Source organism: Castor canadensis, chromosome 2, assembly GCF_047511655.1.
Source record: "Castor canadensis chromosome 2, mCasCan1.hap1v2, whole genome shotgun sequence".
Taxonomy (NCBI): domain Eukaryota; kingdom Metazoa; phylum Chordata; class Mammalia; order Rodentia; family Castoridae; genus Castor; species Castor canadensis.
Window position 1 is genome coordinate 131,203,707 of NC_133387.1, and position 21,917 is coordinate 131,225,623.

Genomic DNA, 21,917 nt, shown 5'->3' on the forward strand with positions numbered 1-21,917 from the left:
CGAATCACGAAAAAATTCTTGATAGGAAGCCATGAATCACCTCCTGAGTAAAATTAAATAAACCCTGTGTAATCCCAGAGAGCTGTTACTAACGTTTATTGGTTGGGAATACAAGGAAACCTGAGGGCTGGTTGTATAATGTCCTTGAGTTTAAAATGTAGACTTAGATGAGCTCTGAGGGATGGGAAAGACTGTGAATTGGGCATCATTGGAATAGGTGGAAATCCCCACACTGTAAGAGAGGTTTATACACAAGCATGTGAGCATGTCCTCCAGTTTACAACCGGAGGGCGGGGTTGGGGTACAACATGTTGTCGGAGTCTGAGCCAGATCCCCATGGCTCCGTCTCGCCTGGCATTCTGCTTCATGCTAGAGCACAGAAAGAGTACAAGACCTAGGACCTGGGCTACCCAGCTGTCAGACCTGGGTTAGTTTGCATTGGGTGTGTGTGAGGGTGGAGAGTTGACATTTGAGGGGTGTGTGGTTAAGTACCTAGCCTGAGGTCAGGCTCCGAGCCGGGATGAATTCTGTTGTTATTTTTTAAGAAGAAACCCAGAGTTGGGGATCACAGACAAATTAGAGGCAATAAATATTGATGTTGGGAAATTTTAATCATATTGTAGAGCTGAAGTCAGAGGAAGAAGAGTTGGGGGATACCCAGTCAAGTCCAGTAAGGCTGGTCTCCCCAGGAAGTAGGCCACCCAGGTGAAGACTGGTCCTGTTCACTGCTGCACTGGGTGCGGGTGACTCCATGTTGAGCACTGTGTCACCTGGAGTTGCTGGGATGTGGGTGGAGTTCATGTTCCTGGCTACATGGGAGGCTCACCTAAGAGGTCTGTGTGGGATCCTTAGGCCCTCAAGAGCAATGGGAACTCAGCAAATATTAATGCAAACAGGCTGGCCTTTCTCAAGTAACTTCTTTTTATGTTTGTTTTTTTCTTTTTCAGGATTCCTGAAATAGAGTTAAAGAATGCCAAAGGTTTGTCAAATGAAAGTGTTAATTTGTTAAAATCCCGCCTAGAGGAACTGGCTAAAAAGCATTGTGGGGAGGTAAGACATTCAACTGGAGTCTGAGAGGAGAGGATGAGAACAGTCTCTGTGAGCTCACCAGTGTTTGCCTTCCTGCCTTCCCTCTGGCTTTTCCATTGTGCCTCTGGCCCAATTTTGAGTAGAATGTTTTGTTTGATTATTTGCATCTCTTTTATGTATAGGGTTCATGACTTGCAAGCTGTAGAGTATATACTGATAATGCTGAGGAATTTTTCTAAAGCAGCTGATGTCAACCTGGCCGTAGTTTTTGCAAACCAGATCTTGGTTTGAACTGTAAAATTCAGAAAAGTAATTTCTTTGTTACCTTTGCCTTTAGCATGTACAAAACCTTTCTGTTTTCCATCTTGATAATTAATGATATACTCTGCTCCTGCACTGTCCTTTCTGTGCCTGAGCACTTACACTGAGTTCAATACTGGTTGTTTTTTAATCCTTTAAATGTCAGGGGCCTACATGAGTTCTTTCCTGGGTGGCAGCACACTCTCCAGAAGGCAAGTCTAGGTGATTCATGGGGCAGAGTCTTACAGTGTTTTTCTCAGGGCAGACCAATCCCTTTAAGTATAATCCATCTTTTCCTGACTTTTTTAAAATCACTGTTTTTGCTTAGTGTGTTAGTCAGTTTTCTGTCACTATAACAAATACTTGAGATAAATCACCTTATAAAGAGATATCAGATATCTCATGATATCAGAGGTTTCAGTCCATGCTTGATTGGCCCTGTTAATTCTGAAATGTGGCCAGGTAGTACACCATGGTGGAAGTGTGTGGTGGAGCATAAAACCATTCACCTCATGGCTTAGAAGTGAAAGAGAGGAAGAAGGGTCTGAGGTCCCATTTTCTCCCTCAAGAGTATACCCCCCCCCCAATAACCAGCAGACCCCACCTCCCTTTTTCTTTTGTGGCACTGGGGCTTGAACTCAGGGCCTCAAGCTTGCTTAGGCAGGTACTCTACCCCTTGAGACACTCTGCTAACCCTGTTTTATGTTGGTTTTTTTGAGATAGAGTCTTTGAGAACTATTTGTCTGGGCTAACTTCAAACCTCAAGCCTACTGATCTCTGCTTGCTTAGTACCTAGGATTACAGGCATGGGCCACCTGCACCCAGCACCTCTTAAAGGTTCCACCACTTCTCAGTAGTGTAGAGCTGGGGGCCAAGTCTTTGACCCGTGGGCCTTTGAGGGACATTCCGCTGGAGTAGCTCATGCTTAACTATCCTGTGGTGTGCAAACTGAGAAGAGGGAAGCAAGGACTAGCCTGAGGACTCTGAAAGATGAGCAAAGGTAACATTCACCTCCTATGAAGTGGTGGGACAGATTTTCACTTGCATTCCATAATGTGGGGAGTGAGTCACAATAGAGTTGGTGAGTTGCCTCCTGGCTATAAAAATTTTGTTCACTTAAGTTGCTATTTCCAAAATCCTCAGTGATTGGTGAAGTTCAAAAAGTGATTACAGAATAGCCTGGACCAAGGGAATCATTCCAAAGTTCTTTCAAGTATAAGGGACTCTAAAGCCTAATGGAAAAAATAAAAGGGAGTTTGTTGAAAAGTCAGCTACAGAAAATCCTCTGTTCCTTGGATTCCTGATTTAGAATTTAATTTTTTTGCTTTATTTTAAATTAACCTTTTTATTTTGAGAGCTAATCCAGACATATCCCATGTACCCTCTATCCAGTTTGCCCCAGTGGTAACAGTTTTCAGTACTCCAATATAGTATCACTTCTGGGATATTGACATTGATACATGATTCTACCCCACACATTCATCCCACCCACCCTTTCAGCTTTCTCTCTATACCCCCACCCTCCTCTTCATACCTGAAAACCACTAATTTGGTGTCCATTTCTGTAATCTTGTCATTTTAAGGTTGTTACAGACAGTACACAACCTTTGGAGATTGGCTTTTTTACTCCATTATTCTCTCAAGATCCATCCATGTCCTTACATGTGTCAATAGCTGTTGCTTTCTATTGCTAAGCAGCACTCCGTGGTATGGATTCACTACTATTTAACCATTCACCAGATGAGGGACGCCTATGTCCTCTTCAGTTTGGAGCTATCACAAATAAAGTCACTAAAAACGTTCATGTACAGATGCTCCTCAACTAATAATGGGGGGTTGCATCCCAATAAACCCATTGTAAGTCAATGGGTTTATCCCATTGACATCATAGCTTAGCAACACAGTACCCCGTGGCCCATCATTGTTTCCATCCTGCTCATGTAACTCACTGCAAGCTGCAACTGGCTGTCTTTGCCCAGCATCACAGGAGAGTTTGTACCACATATCACCAGCCCAGCAGAAGATCAAAACGTGATGGAGTTTTATTCAGCCTTAAAGAGGAAGGAAATTCTGACATTTGCCACAGTGTGGATTAATCTTAAGGACATTATAATACGCGAAATAAACTGGTCATGCTAAGACAAATACTTGATGACTTTACTTACATGAGATAGTTAAGAGTAGTCAAGTTCACATAGCAGAAACTAAAATGGCAAGAAGTGGGAAGTTGTTTAATGGATACAGAGTTTCAGGTTAGAAAAATGAAAAAGTTCTGCAGGTGGATGATAGAGATGATTGTAAACAATGTAAATGCACTTCTTGTTTAAATTGATAAATACTATGCTATGTATATTTTGCCACAATTTTTATAAATATTAGAACTCATCTAAGACATCATCATATAATGAGATTTGAAAGGGTGTTAAGGACCGGAGGTATGGCTCAAGTGATAGAGCACCTAATTTGCAAGTGTGAAGCCCTGAGTTCAAACCCCAGTCCCACCTAAATAAATAAACAAAGCATAGAACATTTAAAACCCTCTCTTAATAAAATAGGGGACGTTAAACATGAAAATGTGCCTTGCAAATCACTGTTCTTAGTTGTCTAAGGTTTGTTTTCATAAAGTCTGTAGCACTAGGAAGTCTAAAATATGTCTAAAGAATTTGTTTTTATTTTCAAGCAAAATAGACTATAATTAAATATTAAAGTCTGCCTTAGGGATTAATTGTGGTATGGCATTCTCTGATAACTGGCTATTAAAATGAGTGCTTTAACTGTTTTAATGATAATAGGCATTCAAAACTGACCAGGATTTTCTGGGTATTGAACTCGGGACCTCAAATTTACTAGTCCAGTGCTTTGCCACTTAAGCTATACCCAACCCTTTTGTCTGTTTTTAGAATTGTGTTTTTGAGATTGGGTCTTACTGGCTTTGCTCAGGCTGGCCTGGAATTTGTAATTCTCCTGCCTCTGGGAGTAGCTGGGATTTCAGATCTGGCCACAATTCCTGGCTAAAAAATATTTCCACTTGCCACTAAATGATTTTTAATCTGTATAGCCGTTCTTTGTTTAACAATCCTATAAAAAGTACACTAAAATGTATGTAAGACAATAGTCTTTTAAATGAGTAAAGTCAAACTCATTGATTCTTTCATTAATTCATTCACCAAGTATTTAGTGCCTGTCTACCATGTACCAGACGTGTTCTGACACTGGGAAAGCCACAGGGAGCAAAGCATTGGACGACAGGTGATGGGAGCAGACAGACCCAATCTAGTAACAATAACAAATCAAATAGGACTGAATGCTATAAAGAAAAATTATGGGGGCCGAGTGCAGCCTGTCTCTCAGCTACATAGGAGGCATAGGTAAGAGGATTGTGGTCCAAGGACAGCCTGAGCAAAAAACGCAAGACTCTACCTGAAAAAAAATAAAAGCAAAAAGGGCAGGGGTATGGCTCAAGCGGTAGAGTGCCTGCCTAGCAAGTGCAAGGCCCTGAGTTCAAACACCAGTATTCCACCCCAAAAACCCCCTCAAAAAAAAAAAGAAGAAGAAGAAGAAATTATGGCAAAGGGTCTAGAGTGTGATAGAAGAGCAACTGTTTGGGGGTGGGGTGGGGAGAATGTCAATCTGAATGCTTCCCTAAGCGGTAATGAGGCTCTTTCTAAGCATTGACCAGCTTCTGGCTCATTACTGGCGGGGAGATCAAGAGGCCTTTAAATATTTGCCTCCAGACAGATAGAAGCTGTGGTGTTAGTGATACGTGTTCTACTCATTAGTCATTACCTACTCAGGTTTTCTAGGTGAGAAGGTTGCTTTTGCTTTTATGTAATCCTCAATATTTTTATCAGATTTATATGAATAGAAAAGTATTTTATTGGACTGTCATACAGAAAATGCTAATAAATTTGAACAGGTCTCAAAAAAAAATAAAGATGAAGTTAGCTAGGCACAATGACTTACCCCTGTAATCCTAGCTGTTTGGGAAGTAGAGATAGGAAGGATCAGGGTTCAAGTCCAGCCCAAGAGATAGTTCGAGAAGACCCTATCTCAACCAATAAGGTAGGCGTGGTGGTATGTGCCTGTCATCTCAACTATCAAGGGAATCATAAATAGGAGGGTTGTGGTCCAGGCCGGCCTGGGCACAAGCATGAGACCCTATCTCAAAATAAGCAAGGCAAAAAGAGCTGGAGGCATGCCTCAAGCAGTTGAGTGCCTGCTTAGCAAGTGTAAGGCCTTGAGTTCAAACATCAGCACTGTCAAAAAAAAAAAAGTGAGGCCTTTTATTTACCTGGGTAGTGGTTTGTCTTGATTGCAATGTGGTAAGCCCTATAAGAGCTTTTCCTGCTGTGGTTGCGTCACGCACCTAACTCAGAATGTATCATAGCCAAGTGAATACCAGCACTGTAAGTATGTCTCAACAGCTCTTTTTGCTGCTCTGTAGCCTTTCTTGGGGCCCTGACTTCCCACTGTTTAATCATCTGTGGTTGATTTTGTCTCCATGTTTAGGTGATGATATTTGAATTGGCTTACCATGTGCAGTCATTTCTCAGTGAGCATAACAAGCCCCCTCCCAAGTCTTTCCATGAAGAAATGCTGGAAAGGCAGGCACAGGAGGAGCAGCAGAGGCTGCTGGAGGCCAAACGGAAAGAGGAGCAGGAGGTGAGGCCCATTGGAGTAAGGGCCCAACCTGGAGGTCTGTGAGCTTCTGTGGGTCCCTGTCTCTACCTATGAGTTTGTCTATACAGTTTTCTCAGCATTTGAGTCAAGCATGCATCTTCGTGTACAAAGAGTGACTGAGAAATGCTCTGTGTATTTTCCTTCCAGCATCATTAGTGCTGCCCTTAGGGCTCTCAGTCCAGGTCTTTTAAAAAGTTGAGAACTGGGCACAGTGGTTCGTTCCACAACCCCAGCTTCTCAGGAGTCAGAGATAGAAGGATCATAATTCAAGGCCAGTGTGGGCAAAATGTTAGTGAGAGTGCGTCTCAACCAATAAACTGGGTGTGGCTGTTTGGGAGGCACAAGTAAGGATCGTGGTCCAGGCCAGCCTAGGCAAGATTGTGAGACTCTATTCAAAAACAACTAAAGCAAAAAGGGCTAAGCCTGTGGCTCTAGTGATGGAGCGCCTGCCTAGCAAGCATGAGGCCCTGAGTTAAAATCCAAGTACCATCAAAAAAGAAGAAAAGGAGGCATTTAATCAAGCTTCCTGTGTCTTGCTGAGTTTGCCAGGCTGTATGGAATTCAGACTCAGAGACTGTTTTCTTCTTCCTCATGTGAGACAAGTATCTAATGCCTTAGTGAGTACAAAAGCCAGGAATGAAATTGGTTTTTATATTCATTAACCACTCATATTTTTTCTTTATTCACATAAGGATATGAACCACTTCTTTACTTTAAAAAGCCCTTACGTCAAAGATAATAGGTTACTCTAAATTTCTTGATTTAAAATTTTTTTCCATTTAGCCTTTTGATCAAGTTACCTAGAATTTATTTTAGTTATGAAAAAAAGAGAGCATGAATTTCTTAACACATTTATTAAATATGCATTCTTAGCTTTTTCTTGGTTGTCATTGGGTGTTTTGTTTTGCAGTCCTGGGGTTTGAACTCAAGGGCCTTGAGCCATGCCCCCTGCCTTAAATAATCATTCTTTATTAAGTGGTATTTCCTTTAAAATATAATTTAACTACTTATCCCTATAAGATTCTGTTGGTAAAGTATGTATTTTGTTCAGTTCATCTGTTTTTCTCTTGAGACTTTGCACACTTTGAGTGAGTGCATCTGTAGAATGCTTTCATATTTGACATGTCAGGCCTATCCTTCTCCATCCTTTCATCTGCCTTTTTTTCTCAGCCATTTTCACCCATTTATATTCTCTCTCACCTCCTACCCCACAATGGTGGGTGCAGTGCCTCAGCCTTCATCACCCCAGGCCCAGGCACTGAGGACAGCTCAGCCCTCCTCCTCCAAGTAGGCCCTGGTACCATGGCAGAGAGCAGCCATGGTGCTCAGTCCCTACAGACAGGCAGATGCCAAAGAGGTGAGGAGAAGTGGAGGACAGAGAGCAGTGCCTTCCCCATATAGTCTTAAACCTCAACCAGGAAACCTATTGCGTAATATGGCTTCCAGACTTGATGAGCCTGCAGCTTGAACTAAGGTTCTGCATGTTGCAGTCTCCAGGAAAGACTTCCGTGCTTCCAGAACTTACTCATTGTGTGGTTTCAGAGATTGCCATCTGACGGCGGTTTGATTTATTTCAGCAACGTGAAATCCTCCATGAGATTCAGAGAAGGAAAGAAGAGATAAAAGAAGAGAAGAAACGGAAAGAAATGGCTAAGCAGGTCCTCTGTCAATTCTGCTAAACTAAGATGATTTACATTTTCCTGTATACAACTTTCTCTTTCCTGTGTTACTTTTAGTAGTGACACATTTACTGTGTGTTTTGGATTTCCCAAATAGGTGACAAAATTCAGGGTTGTGTATTACCTGTAGATAACTTAGGCTTATATCATTACAGTCGTTTATTAGATAAGTTGGGGAGAGGAGAGTAAAGCTTTGTTAATTAAACTGGACTAGTATTCAAAATGCCCCAAAATAAAGTGATTTGTTCATAGTAAAGAGGGAATGGAATCCATTTGCCCCTGCCTGAGATTTCATTTCATAATTTTTAGAAAAGAACAGATTTTGTAAAACATAAAATAAAATTTAAAAAGGATAATGTTACTTGGAGAAGTCCAGAGAAAATGTCACTCATCCTCTTTTTTAGTTTCTTTTTTTGGTGGTACTGACAGTTGACCTAGGACCTTGTGCTTGCCAGGCATACTCTCTACCCCTTGAGACAACTGCCAGCCCATTCTCTCTTTTAGAAATGTAGCATTTGACTTAAAGGGCACTGTGCAGCATCATGGGAAGAGGCTCGAGTGCACCAATAAACAGCACCTGGCTAGCTATGACCTTTACAGTGACACTGACTCATATTCCTCATCCTTTAAAAATGGTACTGATGCTGCTTGCGGTTCTGCCTCATATGACAAAGGTGCTGCCCTGTGTGACAGTGGAAAACCAGTGCAATCTAAGACCTTATGTTGCCCCAAGCTCTCCCATCTCACAGCTGACCTGCCTTCCAGTGGCCACTCTGCTCTCTCTTGAAGCCGCTTCTTCCCTTCCTCTCCTCTAACTTTTCATGAATATTCTAGGAGTCTAAATTTTCATTTATAAAATTCACATTCTCTTAAGACTGGAACCTGGACTTTAGTTCTTGACCCAGCACATGTTTGGACATTAATTTTTAAAAGAAGGGTTCAATTTTAATATACTTACAAGCATTCAGTCTAAATAAAATTTTTCCTGCCAGACATAGTGGCTCAAGCCTGTGATCCTAGCTACTGGGGAGGTAGAGATTCATAGGCCAATGTGGGCAACAAGTTCACAAGACCCCATCTCAAGCAATAAAAGCTGGCTGTGGTGGCACAAACTTAGCACCCCAGCTACTTGGGAAGTATAAATAGTAGAATCTCAGTCCAGGCCAGCCCAGGCAAAAGGACTGAGAGCATGGCGCAGGTGGAAGAACACCTGTGAGGCCCTGAGTTCAAACCCCAGTACTGCCAAAAAATAAATAAGTCAACAAAATTCTACACTGAATAATGCTTGCCTTCTGTTTATGACTTACATCTAAAGTGAGTTTTCTCTTCTTTTTCTAGGAACGTTTAGAAATTGCTAGTTTAGCAAACCAAGACCATCCATCTAAGAGAGACGGAGGAGGACACAGAGCAGCTGCTGTGCTGCCCGGGGGCTCTCCTGACTTTGTAGGAAACGGCAAACACCGAGCCAGCTCCTCAGGGAGGTCTAGGTCAGTCTCTGGGGTTTCTCTGTGCAGGATGAGAACAACTTGTGTGAATCTGGCGCAGTTTTCAGGCCAGACCTTAAGAACTTCTTCACAGCCTACATATATTACTGTACTATATTATCTAGCACTATATTATCTAGCAATATAAACTTATTTTTCATTTAACTTTCCACATATCTTTATTTGACTTTTGTTTGCTCATTTGTTTTTTCTGGGGATTGAACGCAGGGCCTTGCACATGCTAAGTAATTGCTCTACCACTGTGCTGCACCCCCTAGGCTTTTTTTGTGTGTGTGACAGGATCACACTAAGTTGCCCAGGCTGACCTCGAATTCCCGATCTCCCTGCTTCAGCCTCCCAAGTAGCTGGGATTACAGGTGTGCACCATCCTGCCTGGCTTCAAGTATCTGTAATGAAACCAGTTTTATAGTACATATCGCTCTAGCTTAGCCTATGATGCTTCACAGTCTTGCCTTCAGTGCGGTGTGGTTTGACTTTTAATGACCTAACTCTTCAGCAAGTCTTCCATCTGAGTCATTATCAAATTTCATACCGTATGTGTTTTCGTCTGTACTTTTTTAGAGCTAGCCACAGAAGTGAGGAATGCTACAAAATGGGCACAGGTATAGAGTACCTGTCACCTGAGAATGGAGCCCCGTTTGCTGCTGGGGCTCCCTCTGTATCACAGGAAAGAATGAATTTTCTTGAAGTGTAGTTTGCATATTTCTTTGCTTAAGAAATAAAAAGTCTTTGGTATACCAAATTACTTCATAGTATACTCTTGATTCTTTTTCTTCATTGGTTGTTATGGGTTGGAAAGTCGAAAGAAGTCACCAAGGTGATCCATTTTATTCTTTCTGTTTGTCGAGTTAGTACAGATGTCTTGTCTATATTGTTAGCAGGCAGTCTTCAAATTGGCTATGTCTGAAAGCAATAAAATCTAAAGCTATGATTCACAGATTCATTCAACAAATTCCTGTTGAGTACTTATTCCGCACAGCCCTATTCTGAATCCCAGAGATTCAGTAAACAGATCAAGAAGGGTTGCTATTACAGAGTTTATTCCTGTTGGAAAAGACCATCCCCATGTACACAAGGAAATGTTAGGTAGGGGTTAGTGTCCACAGAGCATTCAAGTAAGCTGTGTTGGAGAAAGCCTGGTGGCCATTTTAGACTGAGCACATTAGGAAAAATGCAAGACCTGGATCTCAAGTGACCTTATATTGGAGGATTCTAGTTCTGGACATTGGGACGGAGCCACTCAGGTATCAGGGAAGAACAGCACAGAGAAGAGCTGGTGTGGGCTTGTCATGAGCAAAGCTCACTAAACAGGACAGTGGGGCAGAGGTAGTGGCCGTGAAGAGCATGGTTCAGGGAAGTGGGCAGGCAGGTCATGGAGGGCTTTGTTGTACAAGGTAGGGGTCACATAGAATGAGCAGCTCTGGGGGTTTTAAGCAACAGTATGATACCGTAGACTTACATTGTATGCAGTTCCTCCTGGTCCCAGGTGCAGAGTAGAGGGTGGGACCCACCATAGAGGAGTGATTCTCACTTCCCACCTAGGGCATTTGCCCACTGCTCTCCTGGGACACTATCCCCCCAGCCTTTGCACGGCAGCCCCTTCTTACTCAATTCTCCCTCCAGTGTGATGTCTACAGAGAGGCCTCCCCCGACCCCCTCTGCTCCATCACCCAACTGAGCACTTGTTACCTAATTCTGTTTTTCTACATAGCACTTACCACTAATTGAATTCCTTTTTAAACTAGAGAATCTAAGACCTCATGTGTGTTTTCCTCAGTGCCTGGACCAGTGGTTGGCAGACACATAGTGGGTGCTCCATAAACATCTGATGGGGAAAGAAGGGAGCAAGGAAAGAGCAATGGAAGGGAAGGGAGAGCTGGCGTGGGGGACACACTGTAATCCCAATACTCAGAAGGCTGAGGCAGGAGGATGTGGGTTCAAGGCCAGTAGGGCTACATAGTGAGACCCTATCTATCCCCTGAAAAAAAAAATTATCAACCATCAGTGGGGTTTTGTTTAGCACAAGATTTCCACTGCTTAAAACAGAGACAGGGAGAGTGAGAGAGATAAGGTGAGAGAGAAGAAACCCTGCTCACTGTTGTAGTAGAAAGAGCTTAAAAACTTGGCACTCAGAGCCCTGGCCTCTTGGCCTAGCTCCTCACTGCTGAGTCTTTGCCTTTGTTAAAGAACTTTATTTTCTGTGTCTGTCAAGTCCTGAATGAGTGAATGATTTACTTTAAAAATAAAAATACTGAGGTAAGATCAAATAGCTTAAAATGAGCCATTTTAAAGTGTAGAATTTGTTGTAGAGTTCTCCTCAACCCTTGACTTCTTCCCAGGGATGGTGTACCTGACTAATGGGCACTTTGAACTTTTTAGGAGATGAAAACAATTTTCTATAAAATAAATTGTGTTAGAGAATTGCTGTCACACATTCAGGCTTGGTCTCTGCAGGCTAACAACATGTTACCCCAAATCTAGCACCCATCTCTTGTTTCTACCATTGACCAAGATGAGGAGATCTTCTGGTTTGTTTTCCCTATCCCAAAGCCAGGTGGTGCACAGAGAAGGGGTAACTAGGTATAAGACATAGGATCCCCTCCACTCTCCCCAAAAAGCAAAGCTGCTCACCTCACAGCCAGGACACAAAGGGAGGGGCCGAGGTTCCACCGTCCCTTCGAGGGAGGTGAACAGAAGACCTCCTGCTGGGCCCCCACCTTAAGGATTCCACCACTTCCCAATGGCACCTCACTGGGGACAATGTCTATAACACATACTCCTTTGGGGGACGTTCCAGATACAAACTGGAGCAGCTCTATCCTTTGATCTTGCTGGTGGAGAAGTCTTAATAAATTTTCACTTTTTTTTTTTTTCGTTCTCATTGGTTTTTTTGCCTTCTTTTCATTTATCAAAGATTTATATACTTTATTTAGTCTTCTAAAACTGAGCTGTGTTGGTGGGCATGGTGGCTTTCCCTATAGTCCCAGCTATTCAGGAGGCAGAAATTGGGAGGATTACAGTTTTAAGCAAAAGCTTAGCAAGACCTCATCTCAGTCAATAAGCAGGTGTGGGTGTAGCATCTCATCTGCAGGGCAGACATATATATCACAGTCTGAGACCATCTGCCTCACACAAGACTCTATCTGAAAAATAACTAAAGCAAAAAATGGCCAGAGGTGTGGCTCAAGTGGTAGAGCGCCTGCCTAGCAAGCATGTAAGGAAAGCTTGGGTGGTAACCCCAATGCCACCAGATTAATGTTAATTTTAAAAATTGAACAGTGTCAGATTCTCTGTCTTTACAAAACCCAATTAGAATTTGGCAGTTTTGTTTGCAATGCCCTTTATCCCTGATAGGTGGGGTTCTGTTTCTAACAATAGTCCAAAGCCGTGAACGTTCCACATCTGGAGCAGAGGGTGAGGCAAGTGTCACTGCTTCTAAACACATTTGTTTGCGTTGGGGTGACGATTTCCGCTGGAGTTGAGATGCTGTTTTCTGGGCTCCAGAGAGATGTTCTAACCCAGTTCTTGAGGAGTCCAGGTAAACAGCACCAGCACCCAATGTATACACTTCTTTTGGGTGAGAGCTGCACACATCAGAGACTTTGGCTGTCACCTCTTTCTTCCTTCTTTCTAATTGTAAGGTACTTTTATGTCCTCCAGAATTGCTCCTGCTGTCAATCTGTCCCATGTGGCATTTTATTGGTACTTTCACTTTAAAAATTATCTCTACTTTTCCTTTAACCCTAATTACCCTTTTCTTACAACACTTAACACTGTGGGTATGATTCACACATAATGAAGTGACTAATATTCTAAACTCCTTAACACCAAGCATTTACACACTGTAAACCAAAGGACATTACAGTGGCCAGGTGCACCTGGTGGAGGGCAGACCCGATGTAGAGGGGCTTCTGGATAAATGATGTAAATGTAGCGTATCATTTTGAACCTTTGCTTTCCTCCTTTTCTCCCCAAATCTTGGTTGTGCTCCTGTTTGTATAAATAACTTCAGAAGCAGAAATTTAAACAGAACTTTGGTGTATTAGTTATTCCCCTGCATTTTGAATATGTGGGCATGTATGTGGTAGCAGAGACCCTTATCTCAGTACAGTCTTGTTACCAATGTGAAAGGGGATTGGGGAAGGAGAAGATAGGAGGGGCTGGAGGCAACGAGACTGGGTAATAATGGAGTATTGCATGTATCCAGGAGGAAGCTGGAGATGAGCAGGGCAGGAGAGATGGAGAGGGGAGGTTGGTAGCTGGGATCAATTAGATGCACATCTAGGAGCCTAAGGAGGCTTACCAGTTTCTGATCACTGAACCATCCAAGGTCAAAGAATGGGGGGGATGGGTGGAGGGGAATAGGTTGGGAATGGTGGTAGGGAGGTGCTAATAAAAGTGATGCTTTTATTAGCATCGTTTGGCATGAGGAGTAATAAAAGGTGCAGACAGCCAGTGTGGACATTTGAGTACAAAGAACAAGAGTTGGTAGGTGGTATGGATTGAAGGCAGACAATGTGGGAATGGGAGGGGCAGATTGACATGCCAGATGGGAGGACCAACTGATGGACCGGGATCTCAGAGGAGACCATAGGGAATGGAACCAGGGACATTCCTACAGCCCTTCCTCACTGTTAACCTAGAAAGACCAGTGCCAATGCTATATGACTTCATAGGTGGAGCATAGGAATTGCAGACTTCGCTCCTCATTACTTCTGTTCTCTTGAAGTGAAGGTCAAGATCATGCTTGGAGGGAGAGGGCAGCCTCTCTAGAGAACTGGCTATGTACTTCATCAGGGCATTTCTTCTAGGTGTCCAGTTGTGATCCTCAAGCGCTCTCCCTTCTTCCTCACTGCAGCCCTCTAGGAGAGTTGGGCAGCTTTCCCCATAGCACCTTCAGCACCATTCTCAGTAGACATGAGGTTGGACCGGGAATGGGCTGATAATCAGAAGAAAACAAAGGGGCAAGGATTTCCTGTATTAATCTTAAGTTAAAGGAAAAAAATCATTGTCCACGTTTATTTTTAAGGCGAGAACGTCAGTATTCTATATGTAGTAGTGAAGATTCTCCTGGCTCTTGCGAGATCCTGTATTTCTGTGTGGGTAGTCCTGATCAGCTCATGGTGCACAAAGGGAGATGTATTGGTGAGTAAACCAGCACAATTCATTTCAGTTATGTAATGGTAAGAGTTAACCACGAAGGAGCAGGGCACAGTGGGCACTGTTGTCCAAAGCAAACCACCAAGCCGGCGCTCAGTTATTCGAGCTCCCGTTCCTCGTGGCTGCAATGAGAAGTGACTCAGGTTTCCCCTAATGTGAGATGGAATGAAGCTGTGCCCTTGGAAATGTCAGTCTAAAGTTATCAGTAATATCCAGGCCTTCTGAAGCAAGAAAAGATTGCTGAAGTCTTGTCAGTAGAGTTTTGTATTGTGTACATCTGATGCTGATGAACACATGTAACAAAATGGGTTCTAAGCTGTGATCTTTAATGGCCAAATCTCATTTTCTTCTGTTAATATCCCTCTGCTCGGCATTTCTTGCTTGGCGTGCCGTCCCTGGCCAGGAAGAACTTTCTTCTCTGCATACCTTGTTTAGCAGTTTTGTCTATTGATCGCTATTTGGAGTGAAGCTGGCTGTGCAATTCAGGGTTTTAAAATCAGGTTTTCCATATCTACTCCCTTTGCACTCATGTACATAGTTGTTTTTCAGCCATAGAGATACAGCCACTAGTGGGTATAGGTCTTGCTTGTGAGTTTGACAATTAGCTGTAATTCTCAGTTCCACGATTATTCTTGCAGCAGTAACAATAAGTCAGGTTTGCGTTCTTGCAGCATCTTTCCCCTTTCCTCTTTAAAGAGATAAAAATCTAAGCATGAGAGTGGCCAGGGAGCAGGCAGCAAGAGGAGAAAGAAGAACCCAAACATCTCAGTTGTCTGTGAACTGGACATTTAGCCAGACTGGAAGCAGCCTGGACCGAGTAGGGTTCTGCATACACAGGGCTGCCATAGTCAGACAAAGCAGCCATCTGATAGGGTTCAAGACCCTGGTAGAGAAGGTTGGCTTGGACCTGAGGCTGTCCTTGACTCAGAGGCATTTCAGGTGCATGAACCGGCAGCATAAACCTCCCTGCTTTTAATAACCTGGGGAAATCAGGAAGGCAAATTAATTTGGTCTTTTGTTCTCACTGGTACTCATTAGACAGGCTCACCTTATTTAATATTGTCATTAGAGGCACTTTTGCAACTGGAGAATTTTTTTATATAACCATCAAGTGCTAAATTATTTGTTTTCTCACAATGGGTCTGATTTTTTGAACAGCCTAATTTTCTATGAACTGTTTTGATAAAAGTTCAACTAATATTTAATTTTCAATGAAATATTTTTATTTTAAAAACCAGCTCTAATTAATATTTGGTTTTCAATTTAAAGCTGTTGGAACTAGAAAGAATAGCAAGCTAACTTTGGATATGGAACTGTCTATAAATGGTTGGTGCTAGCATGTAATAGAGGTTTAGCCAGAGTTCTTTTGGTGACATAGTTTCCTTCAGCAGAGTGTTCTCTTATCCCTTCATTATCCCCATCACAGTAGGGTGGCAGTAATAAATTTACAATTTTTTAAAACAGCAATTATGAAATGCCTACCTAGTCTCAGTTGGGGAGAGAAATATTACAAGATAGCAACTGTACAAGACACAGGTTAATGACCTTTATGTAAATCGCATTATCTTCCATCCCGTAAACTCTGCGTGTGGCGCCTCCAGTGAGCAGCTCATAGCCCACACTTCTCAGGTTGCTTCCTTTGGTTGACAAATTTTCAAACATCAGGGATTTTCCCCCTTAGGCTGTGGCTTTTAGGAGTTAATTATGACTGGCAGAATAGATCATTTAAATTAAAATCCCTAAATTATCAGCATTTCTCTGAAGTAAAAACTGCTTCTCAGACAGAGAGTGTAGGTGAGCTAATTCAGCCATATTTCTCCAAAGTACTTTTGCTAAGACTTATTTATCTTACACATATAGTTTACTTCACTTTTCATTTTTCAGGTGGAAAACACAATTATCAGTATCTCTTCAATTTTTTTCTTCATTGTGAAGACAAAGTAGCATTTATATACTAGCACTTAAATACTAAGAGGAAAAGGCAAAATACTATGTATCAGTGGTTCTCACTGGGGGCAAGCTGATACCTAGGGGGCATTTAGCAAGACCTGCTGACATTTCTTTTACTGTGTTGGGGACCACACCCAGGGCCTTGCACACGCTGGGCAAACACTCCACCATTGAGCCACACCCTCAGCCGTTGCAGGCATTTTTGATGGTTATACTGCAGAGGTAGATGCTACTGGATAGTAGAGTGGCATCAAGGCATACAACAGCCCCTATCTGGCCCACTATGTCAGTAGGGCCACAGATGCTGTACATGCTATGATTTGGTAAATTAGGATTCAAAACAGAAGGACAAAGGAAAGTAAAATTAAAAATAAAGCAAAATATGTTTCTTCTTTTCCAGTATTTTGATGGTCTATTATATTCTTTAATGATAATGGAGATTTTTGATGTTACAGAAATTTAAGTCTTCCAGGTACAAGTGAAACTGTATACCTATTGCTAAGTAAATCTGTCTCTCTGAATTGCCTTAAATTTAAACTGTCATTTCTGGTCCCTTCCCTCCAAAACATCGGCTAGTTTGTATTTACTAAGAATATTCAAAGTTTGTAGTTAGAAAGTCATTGATGTATTCACATTTCAAATTACTAAAGCTGTTTTCACCGTGCACGCCAGTCTATATGAATGGGATAATATTGATGCAGAGACTCTATTTCCAGTTTGTTCTGCCATTTTTCTTAGCTGTGTGTGGTGCAGCAGCAGGCACACTCACACAAGTGAGCTAGTTAGGAAGGTAACATCGTAAATAATACAGAATAAAACCTTGTGCTCTTTATTAGGTCTGATTCTAAGATTCCATTGTTGATTCTTGTCTCTTTAAAAGAGGTAATATAAAAGGTTACATTGTTAAATGTTGAACATTGAAAGTGGGCTACAAAAGCACATGTATTACATGAAATCACATTTTTCATAGTTAACACATAACATCCATTGTTAAATGATGCTTCTTTCCCACAGAAAACTTGCAGTGAGGTTTCATTACTTTTTCTGTTTATGTGCAGGCAGTGATGAACAGCTTGGAAAATTAGTTTACAATGCTTTGGAAACAGCCACTGGTAGCTTTGTCTTGTTGTATGAATGGGTCCTCCAGTGGCAGAAAAAAATGGGTCCATTCCTTACCAGTCAAGAAAGAGAGAAGATTGATAAGTGCAGAAAGCAGGTAGGCTCCCACCCTGACCAGATCTAATGGGTTCACTTGTGATGCAGAGTGGGCAGGGAGCCCCTGTGTCCCCCGTGGAGGTCTCCACAACAGGGACAGCACTTTTGCAGCTGCCCTCTAGCATTCCTTTCCCACCCTTGTGGCATTAACAGTCATCTGGCTGGCTGGGACTAAATACTATTTCATAGCTGTGCTTTTTGTAATCATTTATATTTTCTCCACTCTTAAAATATTTGTTTAAAACTGTTGTTTGGGGGATTGGAATTTTTCAGTTTTTTTGTGTGTTTTTCCTTTTGTGTAGTACCAGGGATCAAAAGAGAATTTAACATTAATTTTTAAATACCAAACTTAAGAAGATCATTTAATACTGCATACTACAGCTGTTAAATAATAAAGAGGTTATAAAATAGGTAAAACACGGTATTTAGAATGAGTGTCTACTTACATATAGAAAGAACAAATGGAAGTCAATACTCCAAAATAAGAAGTTAATCTTGGATGGTGATCATATAGATAATTTGTGGGGTTTCCCTTCTATTAATTTTTAAAAACTTATTATGCAGTGTTAGGGATCAAACTCAGGACCTCTTGCTTGCTAGCCAAGCACTTTACTACTGAGCACACATCCAACCCCCAGGTTTTAAAAATTCGGCTGAACTTTATTGGAATCAGAAAATAATGTTTTAAAACTAGTGGTTTTTTTTTTGGTTGCCATTTCTCAAAAAAAAAAATTGATTTTAAGGCTGGGGACATGGCTGTGCAAACGAGGCCCTGAGCTTAACCTTAGTACCAAAAAAGCTATTGATTTTAAAGCCATTCACTAATTCGTGGTGTTTGCACATTAGGTTTTGATGAAAGAAGTTGAGAATTAAGTAAAATTTTTGCATCTTTTTGAACTGTTAGATTGACCCTGCCATTTAGGGGATGGTTCAGTTTGGAGCATATTTGTTCTCCTCTCATTTGAAAGTATATTTTATATCAACACCAATTAATGTCTTTTGACCTAATATTATTGGATTTCTTTTCCTTCTAGATTCAAGGAGCAGAAACAGAATTCAACTCACTGGTAAAACTGAGCCATCCAAATGTTGTCCGCTACTTTGCGATGAATTTCAGAGAACAGGACAACTCCATCGTGGTGGACATTTTGGTGGAGCATGTTAGCGGGGTGTCTCTCGCTGCACACCTGAACCACTCAGGCCCCATCCCCACGCACCAGCTTCGCAAATATGCAGCGCAGCTCCTGTCAGGCCTCGACTATCTGCACAGCAACTCTGTGGTGCACAAAGTCCTGAGTGCATCGAGTGTCTTGGTGGATGCAGAGGGCACTGTCAAGGTCACGGACTACAGCATTTCTAAGCGCCTGGCAGACATTTGCAAGGAGGATGTATTTGAGCAAACCCGAGTTCGTTTTAGTGACAATGCCCTGCCTTATAAAACAGGGAAGAAGGGGGATGTGTGGCGTCTTGGCCTTCTGCTGCTGTCGCTCAGCCAAGGACAGGAGTGTGGAGAGTACCCTGTGACCATCCCCAGTGACCTACCAGCTGACTTCCAAGACTTCCTAAAGAAGTGAGTGTCAGTAAAGTCCTCCAGTGGCTCTTTCCTCTTGAACATCTGCCTCAGTGATGGGAAAGCCAGACATGAGAAACAGACTACCCTTGCTCAGCCCCATCTGCTCTGTTTCCTCCTCCTGTTCATCATTCCCTTAGCTCACATTTCCCCTAAACTCATTCAGACATAGTAATTGCTTTTCAGGTGGCTTTTGGGAGGCTCCCTGAGTACTCCAGGATGTCTCCCTGTAGGGATTGCCACATGAGAAACGTGCTTGTGTTCGCATTGGAAGACCTCTCCATCTACCCTTGCTGCTAGTTTTAAGAGGTCAAAGACAAGACCTCCTACTTAGAAAGCAGCTTCAGGAGTGTGGTCTGTCCTTGTTCTTCAGTGGCTATCTCATTCAGCCAAGTCATAGGATGAAAATGACTTGACTCCAGCCACATGATTTTCATTACCTGTGAGTTACAGGTGCACATTTAATTACAAAGCCAGCCAAGTGTTGCCTGGTTTGAGAGAATCCTTAGCTGTGGGGCTTTCCTTGGGCCTAAAGCCTTTGTCCTGACCCTTCTATCCCATGTGTTCTGCTTTAACCCTGTCTGTCTCAGTTCAAGGCACCGCTTAGTTCTCTCAGTTACTGTTACATGAGAGAGAAGGTCCCTTCAGTTTAGATTTTCCACACTCCCCTGGCCCATCCTTCCTGCAGAAGCTGACCTTTCTGCTACTCTGTCTTGCCATTCACTTTGATTCACTTCATCTCCTCCTTGCATTTCTTTTCTTTTGCCCTTCCCATTTCTTTCTGTTTCCATCTTCACCAGTAGATCCATAGTTTTAGTTCCTGTCACTACTTTCTTATGCACAAGTGTGAAAGTGCCTGCACATGAACAGTCTTGTGCCAGCTCAACAAAGTTTTTGCTAAGAGCCGACCAACCACACATATGATGGTGGTCCCACAAGGCTACATTGCCTAGTGACATGATAACAGTGCCCATTTGTGCAAGCAAACTGTGATGGTCACACTGTAATAGAATCGCCTAGTGACACAATGTGTCCCTGTCATTAGGCCACACAGACTGTATTTAAAGGAGGTAGTTTCTGTGTGCCACAAAGAAGTAGACATGCTATACATTCACTTCTAGAGAGGGGCCAATGTTGACTGTGTGTGCTGTATTCACTCCCTAACATGTATAAAAATCTTAAAGAGTTTTAAAGAAATCTTTTATAACAATAGAACTTTAAAATTCTTATTTAAATGCACCCTAGCAGTAAGGTCAATTGAAACGAAGTGTGGTGGTAGACTTACCAATGGAAAGATTCATTGCAGTCTTCAGTGTCACCTTGAGCTTTCTGCCCTTCTTGATTGGTCTGCAGTAATTAAGTAAAAAGTGGCATCATGTGATTTTAAGAGCAATACAGGAAGTTTAAATAGAACATACTTTTCACACATGATAGCCAAACAATGGATTTGGGAGCTAAATCTTTCCTAGTTGTCTTACAGAAATAGCTCTACACTGTCAGTTTTGAACTTGGCCCATGCTGCTTCTTATTCTTTCAAAATAATTGTCCTCTGGACAGTCATTTGTGTGTTCCTGTCTTCCAAGAGTTTTGATAGACTGTGGTTGGTTAGGAAGGCCCTGTGGTGTATTGTTTTACCACCTTATAGCTGTTGGGGCCCAGGTAACAAAAGAAAAAAATCACCCCCAAAGAATAGAAGCAAGGTGACATGCACCTGGAGTTGTACTTGTTGGTGAACCCTTTGGAGAAAGGTTTTGTCATGAATCCACTTTGTGTGGATTCCACTAAGTGCACAGACACTGGAGCAGACAGCTGGGTAGGTCCTCCCAAGCCTTCACAGGCTGTTAAGTGACTTAGCATGTGTAAAGTGCTTCACACTGCCTCAGCACTGGTCCCTGCTGAGTTTGTGCTGGCTTTCATCACAGTCTCAGCAGTAACAACTGTGGAGAAATGTAGATGCTACCAGGCTTGTCCCCACTTTTGGTTCAAAGTTGGGCCTAGCATTTGCCTTTTTTTTTTTTTTTTAATGATAGTATTGGCGTTTGAACTCAGGGACTTGCATTTACCTCCTGAGTCCTTTTTGCTTTAGTTTATTTTTCAGATAGGGTCTCCAGCTTTTGCCCAGGGCCAGCCTCCATCTGCAGTCCTCCTACCTCTGCCTTGCATCTCCACCTCTCGTGTAGCTAGATTATGGGGGTGCACCCAGCCCTAGCATTTGCCGTTGCTACTTTCTTATGACTACTATGTTGCCAAAGTTATTGTTCAGAGAATTACATCCCCTGACCCTGTACTGGGGATTGAACCCAGGGCCTTGTGCATGCTAAGTAAGTACTTACTTCTGAGCATTATCCCCACCTTTTTTAAAATTTTAAGATAGGATCTCTATAAATTGCACATAATGGCCTTGAGCTTGAGATTCTCCTGCCTCCACCTTCTAAGTAGCTGAGATTACAGACATGTACCACTACACCCAGCCCAAAAGTTTCATCTTTTTAAGTGTGATGTTGGTGGCTATAAAATCTCTTCAAAATGCAATTCATTCTAGGTAACTTTCAGCTCTTTCTGATCCAGACCTGTGGTCATATTACTCACATTAATGTCACACCTGAGTTAGACTTGGTAATGTCCTTCAGAAGTCCCACAGGCATTAAGGGGTGGTCACGGCAGCTTTTCTGTGTTTGTGTATGAATGAAAAATTGGAAACAATCCCAATAGTAGGACAGTGTGTAACTAAATTGTGGCAAGTCCATGCCTATACAGAGTTAAAAAGGGCCTGCAAGTACTGTCTAAAAGTATTTATATGTAAGATGTGTAGCTGATTAAAAAGAATAA

At 42.2% G+C, this 21,917-nt stretch overlaps 1 protein-coding gene across 15 annotated transcripts in view; it reads left to right on the forward strand.

Moving 5' to 3' along the window:
• The window catches only part of Eif2ak4 (eukaryotic translation initiation factor 2 alpha kinase 4), a 97,970-nt gene that overhangs the window by 11,401 nt on the left and 64,652 nt on the right, over positions 1 to 21,917 (forward strand). For 10 of the 15 annotated variants that reach the window (XR_012445405.1, XR_012445404.1, XR_012445406.1 and 7 more), the window contains 7 exons: positions 948 to 1,050; positions 5,839 to 5,991; positions 7,587 to 7,667; positions 9,027 to 9,175; positions 14,223 to 14,338; positions 17,362 to 17,519; positions 18,553 to 19,088. Coding sequence is in view for 12 of the 15 variants with exons in the window: in XM_074065641.1 (XP_073921742.1) it covers positions 948 to 1,050; positions 5,839 to 5,991; positions 7,587 to 7,667; positions 9,027 to 9,175; positions 14,223 to 14,338; positions 17,362 to 17,519; positions 18,553 to 19,088 (1,296 nt within the window). In the remaining 3 variants the exon portion in view is untranslated. Of the gene's footprint in view, positions 1 to 947; positions 1,051 to 5,838; positions 6,026 to 7,586; positions 7,668 to 9,026; positions 9,176 to 14,222; positions 14,339 to 17,361; positions 17,520 to 18,552; positions 19,089 to 21,917 lie in introns of those variants that run through there. The other 5 variants (XM_074065647.1, XM_074065648.1, XM_074065642.1 and 2 more) reach the window with 4 other exon arrangements.